The sequence below is a fragment of the Hydractinia symbiolongicarpus genome, chromosome 1, assembly GCF_029227915.1.
Source record: "Hydractinia symbiolongicarpus strain clone_291-10 chromosome 1, HSymV2.1, whole genome shotgun sequence".
Classification (NCBI taxonomy): domain Eukaryota; kingdom Metazoa; phylum Cnidaria; class Hydrozoa; order Anthoathecata; family Hydractiniidae; genus Hydractinia; species Hydractinia symbiolongicarpus.
The window spans coordinates 10,702,598-10,712,995 of NC_079875.1; the positions used below are offsets into that span (position 1 = coordinate 10,702,598).

The 10,398-nt window shown below is 32.0% G+C and overlaps 1 protein-coding gene across 1 annotated transcript in view; it reads right to left on the reverse strand.

Moving 5' to 3' along the window:
* The window catches only part of LOC130637957 (WD repeat-containing protein 93-like), a 34,859-nt gene extending 25,825 nt beyond the window's left edge, over positions 1-9,034 (reverse strand). Inside the window, exons 1-6 of the mRNA XM_057446965.1 lie at positions 8,153-9,034; positions 6,872-6,936; positions 6,589-6,664; positions 4,599-4,744; positions 2,864-3,105; positions 1,853-1,935 (exon numbers count right to left, since the gene is read on the reverse strand). Of these exons, the coding sequence (XP_057302948.1) occupies positions 1,853-1,935; positions 2,864-3,105; positions 4,599-4,744; positions 6,589-6,664; positions 6,872-6,936; positions 8,153-8,633 (1,093 nt within the window). The 5' untranslated portion in view covers positions 8,634-9,034. The remainder of the gene's footprint in view (positions 1-1,852; positions 1,936-2,863; positions 3,106-4,598; positions 4,745-6,588; positions 6,665-6,871; positions 6,937-8,152) is intronic.
* Between the last annotated feature and the right edge of the window lie 1,364 nt (positions 9,035-10,398).

Below are 10,398 nucleotides of genomic sequence, written 5' to 3' on the forward strand. Positions count from 1 at the left end.
TGAAGCCTTATCGCGCTTCCTCGATAGGCAGTCTCGATACATTACGATGTGTTAAAAGTAATTAAATATCTGCAACAGACTATCATATAGGAGTAACGGTACAAGATATATTAGTATAAGTAGACCTGCACATTAGCTTCTAAAGTGTTTCACAGGTGATGAAACAATTGGAACTTAAGCCCACCACCTCTCGCTTGCCGGGCGATTGCTCTATCGACTCCCCTATCGATCCAACTTGCAGCACTTGGAAAACTAATGTGTGTTTTTGTTTACTAAATCCAATAATGGTGTGATCGTAGCAGCGCATGCGCAAATGGCAATGCTAAAATGAGAATATTAAAAATGAAACAAGTGGCCCGTTATGCAGATTGTGAGTGAAACATCCAGAAAAATAATATGATCCTGAATGTGATGACACAGAATGAATGGTTGTTGGTATGTTAAAACTAAGCGCGATGGATAAAAAATATATCTTATTATTCTTTATACTTATTTTTGTTATTTACACGTATCAAAACTTTGATAAACTTTCTCAAAATCTCATAGGAATGAATACAATAAAAAGCTCACATATATACGCCATGTTAGCAATTGGAGACAGTTTGACAGAAGGTTTATACAGCTGGCCAAAGTCGAAGAAATTTCATCCTTATACAACACGATTACAAACATTGCTATCGAAAACCTTCCATCACGTGGAAGTTACAAACGCTGGTATGAGTGGTAACAGAGTTAAAGACATTAGATTGAGATTACGTAAGCAGTTAAAGACGAAACCATACAAGTTGGTTTTAATATTAGCAGGAACAAACGATTACATTTACATTGTGAAGAAAACAAAACGTAATGTGGCTGACTTTAAACATTTTACTCATTCAGTAAAGCAAATTGCTAATGATATTGAAGAGCTTCACAGTATTTGTCATAAGGAGAGAATCAGAACCGCCGTTATAACCATACCGCCAATACAACTTGAACATCAAGCACGTATATTTACTCGTTACAGAAGCTTTATAAACAGCTTGCTAAAACAATATGCTGAATCACATCGTAATGTGACTGTGTTTATCGATCTAGCTGCTAGTATTGAAAAGCAAAGCAGTGGTGAGAATGAAATGAAATTATGGGATGATAACGTACATTTTACACCAGAAGGTTACGACAAAATGGCTGATATTATTTACGATGCACTAAAAGATTATTTGTAGTGATGGCTTATTATTGTGTAGATGTGTTTACGCGAAATAATTTCTGCCCATGCGCGCATTCCCCTAATCAACCCTGCTTTAATAATTTGTGTTCACCTTGTGTTCACTGCGATTAGCATATTGGACGAACGTTCTCGTTATTATGCGAAATTTATTTGAAATACCAACGTGTAAGCAAATATAGTGAGAAAATTCCATTTAGAATGGCTTTTACGCGCCAAAAAGTATGCTGAATTTGAGCTAGAATAAAAAGGCTGTTTTGGCAAGAATCCGCTGAATTAAAGATTAAGTTTTTTTTAACGTCCGTCAAATTTTTTCAAAAATTTAATATTAAAGTATTTTTATGAAATAGTTGTTCATATTAGTATTTGGCCGACTTTCTTTTCACGTAAGTACATGGTTCTTGTTGCAAAAAACAATGCTGTTGTCTGACTCAAAAAGAAAAAATCAGTTTTTTTGTTTTTTTAAAACAAGCTTTTATCATCCACCAAAAAATATTTCTGCCACTATTACTTAATTTTTACATTCTTTTAAATTAAAGTTTTTTATCATCACCAAATCTACTTTCCACCAATTTTTTTTCCTTTAAATATATTAAAAATTTCAAATAAAGGAATAGAGAAGAAAAAACGCGTCATAATTACCTGCATTTTGTGAATTTTTAGATGGGAATAAACTGCTAGTCATTTGACCTTTTAAGAAATGCACTGATGCAATGGTATTTGATCTAAAGAAAACATTGTGAAGTTTACACTATGTATGCGACCTTTCAAACTTTTACTGGAGTTTTTTTTAAAAAAACGTGTTCTTTTCCCGCTGCCGCCTTACATTCATATAAAATGGGCGATTGCATTTATCGAAGCATTTTAAAAAAATCGACTTCTGTCGAACTTCTGAAATCTCGAGTTCGACAAATTGGATTTAACAAATTGAATCGCCCATTAAGAGGTATGATGTTATATATATATCGGTTATATTCGTGTTTTGTTTTTATTGTAGATCAGTTTGGAAGAGCATAAAATGTTTAATCTTAAAAGAAGCACAAAAAACACAGAACGCTTAGTTTATCGAAAAAAAAGGATAATAAATCGTGAAATAATTGTGTTGTCATAGCCATATTCTCTTTTTTAAGGAGGGAGGACAGAGGTCGAGATTCAGTTCAAATGAAAGAGCATGAGGCGACAAGGTTTTATCGTATATTTATATTCTATTAGTGAATAACAACATTTTAAAATTTTAATGGTAAAGACGTCATAGCTGTGTCACACTTTACTCATAACTATTATGTTGAGCCAAAAAAGCTAAAAGGTTTCTGAAGAACTTTCATATGTTGACCCTAAGTATATTCAAAATGATATTGTACATATAACTGTAAGACGATGTAAAGACGCAGCACGTCACCTAGTTTCAATGTGATCACTGCATATGAATTCGTTGAAACTAAGCTAATTAAACGCATCAATTAAGTTAAACAGACATTGGACTCAAAAATAGGGATAGAAATTTTTAATTTCCTTTTATTTGATACATTAATTTATAAAAATTATTACCTTTTTTAACAAAAATTTGAAAAAAAAAAAAATAAGAGAGTCTAAATTAAGGAATAGGAGCTTTTAAGGAGTCTGTTTCTGAGAAATCAGGAACAAATTAATTACCTCTTTGTAATATCAATGTCTTCTTTTATTTGTGATTTATATTGAAACTCCGAACAAATGTGCTCAAAAAAAGTTGATGTCAACAAATGATGTGAACCAGAACCAATGACATTCGAATCAATATCCACATTCTTTAAGATAGCAGATATACTTGTTGACGAGCAAGGTTTGAGCAATGGTGGATTTACTCGCAACACGTGCTGTACCTTTGTGAATGATCTCTTTACTGCTGACTCAGATACCTAAAATTACCAAGCATTGCAATAATAAAAAGTGTTCATGACATTGCAACATGCAATCCTTCGGAAGTCACCTACATATGAGTAATTATACATGAACTTTTTTAGTTTTTAGAGCGTGTCTTACACATTAATCACTTGAGTGATAACATTAAAGCTTTAGTTTGACACTGCTTCAACTTAAATATTCCTCACATATTGTCTATTAAAGTTTTTGAGCAGGTTTTCAAGGTTCTTTTCATCAATTTAAGCTCTTTTTTTTAGGTTGTATTTCCTTTTTCTGCTATATTTTAATGTTTCTATAGGCACACAGATAAAAAGAAAATTCCTGAGCATAATAAACGCAAAGGCAAAAAATACAAAAAATAGCATTGTTAAACATTCCAATTAATTGAAAGGAGATTATTAAATACAGCTGTAAACAAGGAGTTATGACAAAATGTATTATATATAGTTACACACAATTGTTTTTGGAAACATTTATTGTAAGGTTTAATACCCGGAAATTGATGGATGTTTCAGACTGCAGAGTTTTCAAGGCGCAACCGACACCCAGATTTTCTCACTGTACAAATACTGAGATACAGCTCTTAAGCTTTTCTGAAGTCAACAGAACGAAGAAAAAAAGAAGTTCATTTCTATATGCAGGGAAAACACTCTGTATCTGTTCACTGCATCCATACACATATGGAAATTGGGGCTATATTAAGTACAGGTTCTTTATTCAAGGCAAAGCAATGGTAACCTTTTTTCTAAAATCCCTAGAATATAAGTGTAACTTTTATAATGCCATGATTCTCTCTCAAACTTATCAAGTTTCTTTTCCTGATATTAGAATAAATCTTAAAAATAATAAATCATGACTTGAAATCTTCACTTCAGTTGTTGGCACAAATTTCACCAAGTACAACTTACCTTAAAGCTTACCTTAAAAAACTAAGCTGGATACATAGTAAAGAGCCTTAAAATTTTTGAATTTAAATTTTAGTTAATTAAACATGGTTTCAGGTAATTAAAATAAATGAGGTGCTATATTAAGGGTTTATCAAAGTAGTGGCGACAGAAATATGTTTTTTACCTATTCAGCTTGACATTTTAAAAATATTCACATAAATATTAATATATTTAGTTATCCGGATTATCATTCATACTAGCAATTGTTTCTTAGCATCTACCTATGATGTCATCATTCCGCATAATTAGCCAGACAAAAGGGTAGACAGAACAATAGACAACTTTTAAAGCTCTTTGGTATGAAGCCAACTTGTTTATTCAAGGGAGGTAAGCTTTGAAGTAGGTTATACAGATAACACTGTATTTTTCTTCTAAATAAAGTAAAGTTATATCAGCTAGTAACAACTAGTTGATATTTTTGTAAATACTTGAAGTTCCATTCCAATGTTCACTGATTATATATGGTAACCTTAACTAACATAAGGTAGCTAAATCTAACATAGAGTAGCTAAAACAGACATAAAGTAGCTAAAACTAACCACCTGCAAATCTTCATGCATATTTCTGTTTTCATCATCGTTACCTACATCTGCAGTAGGACTTTCTGTTGGTGTTTCCATATTATCCATGTTACTCATCCACTCTTCATATGGAAGTTTATAAACATCCAACCACTGCTTGGAAAAGTCTGAACATATTAATAAAATAATGCTGCTTTTCTAATCAATAAGCAAATAACATAAACATCCACATAATATCAAAAGAATATCTTGTTTAAACAATTAGTGGTTTATGAAATCACTGTGGCATATGGGTTTTGACACCCATCATTACAATTTGATGAGATTCAGTACAAGGTAGATTTTATGGTACAATCATACCCAAATTTTTAACTCCTAACACCCCACGATAATGAAAATATAGACACTAGGTCCCAGTCGTTTTTACGAATTGATTTTTCAATGCTGCAACTTTTTTTAAAGTTGCACCCAATTGTTGTTTACTATAAAGAAAACAAGAAAATAAAAAAGCTATTCTTTGTGCTTACGTATATCAAATGGTTTATTTTTGTTAATTTGACTTTATGCACAAAGTAATAACAGAAACCTTTAAATGGTCTTTTTTGCTATGAGTCATGGTAAAAAAGTAAACTTAAAAGTTTAGTTGCCAAAACAAGTTTACAAAAACCAGCTGACAAGTTTTAAAAGAAAGTATTCATATGTAAGAACAGTCCCTAGTATTCATGGATTTGTGCCATTTAAGCTAATTTTTTAGCTCACTGATGTTGAAAAGAATTTACTAATTCAAAATCTGCTAACTTTTTCTATATTATTTCGTTTATACTGTCCGTAGCTTTAACTGCAAGTTAAAAGAAAGTATCATGCTATACTTAACTTTTTTATTATATATGTTTCAATATTTTTTGAAAAAATAAAAACAGCTTTAGAGTGTTAGAATATTCAAAATCAAATCAACTTATATTTGCATTAGAAAATGTATTTTCCTAATTTAAATTGCTAATAATTTTCCTTACAGAAATAAATAACATCTCAATTAGGGAGTTTAATAAACATGTTTTAACATGTTTTAACCTTGTCCACATTGATTTTTTTATGACAATCGGGATATCTCATTTGGAAAAAATATTAAGATATATGTTTAAAAAATGCTTATTTCATATTGATGACTTTGCTCAATTGGATTTTGATGCGATATTTGGATTCCTCACACACCCAAGTTGTAGAACCAAATTGAGTTAGGACATATATTTCTAACTAATTAAAGGTAAGAGGCTTTTCATCATAAAAATGTTGCAGCATTAAAACATTATTCCTAAAAGGGACTGAAACCTGTTATAACTCTGTAATAGTGGATAGTTAGAAGCTAAAAAAATGGAACACATGATCATAAAATAAATTCTAGCTTCTGTACAAAATTTCATTTAATTTAAACCGGGATATAATCAGACTCTAGTGATTTCAGATGGAATAACTTTTATACCCAGATAAATTTGAAAATACCACATATATACTACTATACATGACAATAATACATGGGACATTTAATTTGGAAATGACTTTAATTTAAAATCAACTTGTCCTATACTTTCTGAACATCAAAAATTATGTCCATGAGTTTTTCGTATGCGCCAAGCCTAAAGTAAATGAAATTTCACAATATTTTGATCACATTGTCAATTTTATGATGCCATCATTAGTTTTTCTAGTTATTTTATCTAATACTTTTCTGAACTCTTTAGACAAATGTTGAGGACAAAAATAAGAGCAAAAAGTAACAAAAATTAAAATACACACAGAAAAGTTAAAGAAATCATTTTTTATACATTAAAAACTAGTATAAAAAAAAAAGAAAAAAATAGAATGAAAGAATAATTGCTATGATAAAGATAATTTTAGTTATCCATGCCAGGTTCTGAAGTTGCTCTGGAGAAAATCATTGTTTCTGCTTTAGATTTACTAAGAAAAAGTTCTGTAAATACCTTTTTAACCATCCCTAAATAATAATTCTTACCATCCCAGCTGATTGCAAGGTATGAGTTGTCTTCAGACAAATTAATCATTTTTGCACATATCTTTTCTTGCTGAGCCTAAAACGGTTAGAACAATAATAAAACCATAATAAAAAGCGATCTGTTGTGTTGTAAAGTCAAAATTTCGATTGTTCAGTGCATGTGAAACTTTTTGAACTTACTTACCATGTATATATATATAATATTACATATCTTAATTTAAACACAGAAAAGCCATATATATATATACTCTCTCCATTCTGATTAAAAAATTATTGTTCTTACTCTCACTTCAATATGCTGCATCAAAAATATTGCGTCTTCTTTCAAACCGAAAATCTTCACTTGACCTGTGATATAAAACAACCCAATAAAAACAATGAGAAATGACGTTACATATATATAAGAACAATGAGTGATAATATACAAACACCAGTCCTCATCTTTTAAGGTGCGCGATCACACCCTCACACCTCCACACGTTCCTGCAACAATGGAGCAGCGTCTTCAATCACGCACAAAAAACACTTTAGTCACTTCAATAATGCGCACCTGAAATGTCTTTTGTATAAAGTAATTATTTACTAATAATCAAAGAAAAAAATGACTGAGTTCGGAATTTGAATGAAAAACATGCGCATTATGTTTCGAGATGAATTCAATAGGTTAGGGCATCATTAGGTTGTGTATCGCAGAAGTCGCTGGTGGCATGCTTCAAAAATGCTTGTCGCTGGCCCAGCTTAACTTGAAGCAAAACTGTACAGGAGTCTCAATTGTTAGAGTCTTTGCAGAACATCTCTTCGCACAAAACCGAGGGCAGGGCTGACTTATTGCCTGCTGTGTCGTGTGGGAGACAGATCTTCTGGACATCTTTTTAATATGATATACAATTTTTTTCGATTATTATTAATAAATATATTTGATTTCTGTTTCCCCTTTTAAAAAGATTTTTTAAACTTTATTCAACATGTTTTTTCTTTGGTATTACATCACAAGAACATTCATCCGAAAGCTGTATTAAGGTACAAGACACCAAACCTCTCCCATGTTCTGGTTCTATTTAACTTGCATGGGTGCACACTCTTCTTGCAGTATTCTCTGTGACGATGAAGGTCGGACTGACTTGTGGCATGGTTCCAAATGGTCTTCCGTCTTTCGTTCGAGCGTAATTCACCAGCCGAGCATAAGAGTGTCAGCATGATAATGCCGACCGTTTTTGCCTACGCAACTACTGTATCTTTGTAATTTTGGCAATTACGTTGGCAGTGCCGAATGCCGACGCTAATTATAAGGGCTGATCATTGATACAAAGTTTTGATACGAATTATATGAATTACGTATGGAAATTTTGAGACGGTCTTTTATTAAAGATGCAAATACATTCAATTACTCAGTAGGCCTACGAGACGACCACACTTTCATATGTGTCATCACGCACCTCAAATTATGAAAACTGAATAACCACTCTCCTCAATTAAGGCAAGACGTGTGAAATTCATCACGCACCTACGACAATCGAAATTCATATATGACCAGGACTGAACACATCAATAAATATAAACTTACCTTGATAATCCTTTGTCACAATAACAACTATATCATCTGCATTGGTAACAACATGTATATCCTCCACAAAGTTTTCCTCTTTATTTGTATCATCAACATAATTATAAGCAGTGATCTTATTTAGCTTTGGCAGTTCATAAACAATAAGCTGATGCTTTACACCAACAAATAAATAACAATCACAAGCAACAGAGCACTTAAATTGGTCGTGAAGAAGTAATTCCTCTTCATATATCACCTTGTTTAATTTCACTTCTGTTGACTGAATGTATTGTCTTTGTTTCTCATTGTGTTCTATACAAATCCAAGCCTGCTCAAAAATCTCCCAAACAAGTTTATCAATTCGTCTAAAGGGTTGTGGCAGCACATCATGCAGTTTATCAACGTTATCTAAAAACGTATCTTCTATCCATTCATCTCCTAGCAAAGATGGTGAGGGAGGTTCGTATCGATTAAAACCTGGTTTCTTGACCACAGACATCTTATACAAAAATTATATGCTACTTGTATTTATGTGTTAAGCTATAGAAAGATGATAAATAATGTTAAATGTTGAAAATGAGCATTTTCTGGTGTACTGAAATCGTGCTGTAACTTTTATTATGTGTAATTGATAAAAATGTAACCTAATTTGCATTTTCAGTTATATACTTATTTACTGTATATTGATACAGAAGAAAATTTACGAAAAACATTTTTTCTTACTAAGTTGCTAAACCTAAAATACAATCCTGGGTGTTAATGGCCATTTGCAAACTTGTGAGATAAAAAAGTAACATGACTTAAGTCTACTTGCTTGTTGATTTTTATGAATAAAGAAAGGAAAATCAGCTGTTAGAATTGTCTGATGTCTACGTGTATCCTTATATGAGATATGCTTATGAATTTATTATATATATATATATTTTTTTTATGCATTAGTTATGTTACTCTTTCATCCCATCTAAATCTTCCAGTTTTACTCATTTAAAAAAATTTGGCAGCACAAGGATTAGAATTAAAAGATGTTTTTACCTTTAATGACCAAACTTAATTTATTAAAAAACTTAACCCTGCATGTTACCTTTTAATCCCTAATTTGAATGAAATTAACCTAAAACAATTATTACAATGTAGTTTTCCCATAAATTACTAATTAATTATGACTAACTATTAAATTATAACTATACAAATTTGGAGTCCAAAAGTAACACACTCATAATATTGCCCTTGTTACTTTGTTTACACATACAGGAATAGTGTTACTTTTCTTGTCTGATGCTATCTTTAGCTTCGAATAGCATCAAAGCAAGCAGTTTCAATGTTATATAGGGCTACTAATCATCTTAAAACCACAAGAGGTGTTGATATTGCAATTTGTGTTAATTCTGTTGTTATCTTTCAGTAACCAATACAATAGTATTAGAGACTGGTGAAGCCTTCAAGTTATACCTCATCAAGGTAAGAATCATTTAACAATGGTAACAGAGTTAAAAGGTACAGATCAACTGGCCTGGTATTTATGATCATTGTGCGAGTGACATTTGAGTTGAAAGAAAGCAATTGAGGGCACACACCCGGATGTGTTCCTTGAGGTAAGAGAGATAACTTTCCCTTTTGTTGGCTATTTGTTGACACGTGTGTGTGCAAACCAATTGGTGAAGTGGTTTGTGAACAATGGCAACAACAACATTGAAGGCTCCACCAGCGTTTAAAGAGGATGATGACTATAGCAGTTGGAAGAACGATTTGGAGATCTGGCAGATGTTTACAGAACTACCAAAGAAAAAGCAAGGTCCAGCTGTATACCTGTCACTGACTGGTCGGGCACGGGAGGCAGTACGCAACCTGACACCTGCAGAAGTGGGATCAGATGATGGTTTGGACAAGATTATATCTAAGCTAGATTCAATATATTTGAAAGATGAAAGCACAAGAGCATTTATTGATTTTAAAGAGTTTTATGACTATAAGAGGAATAGTGGAGACAAATTTCCTGATTTTATTGTGCAGTTTGAGAAGCTTTACAATAAGATATCCAAATATGATATGGCATTGCCTGAAGCTGTCAGGGCATATTTTCTTCTCACAGCTGCGAATATGTCTGAAGAAAATGAAAAACTGGCTCGTACAACTTGTGCAGAACTCAAGTATAAGAATATGAAGGACACAATCATGAAGATATTTGGAGAACTGAACACAGCAGAAGACGCTGCACATTTGGGAGCTCTTCCTGTGAAACAAGAATGCTTATATGGAAATCTTCA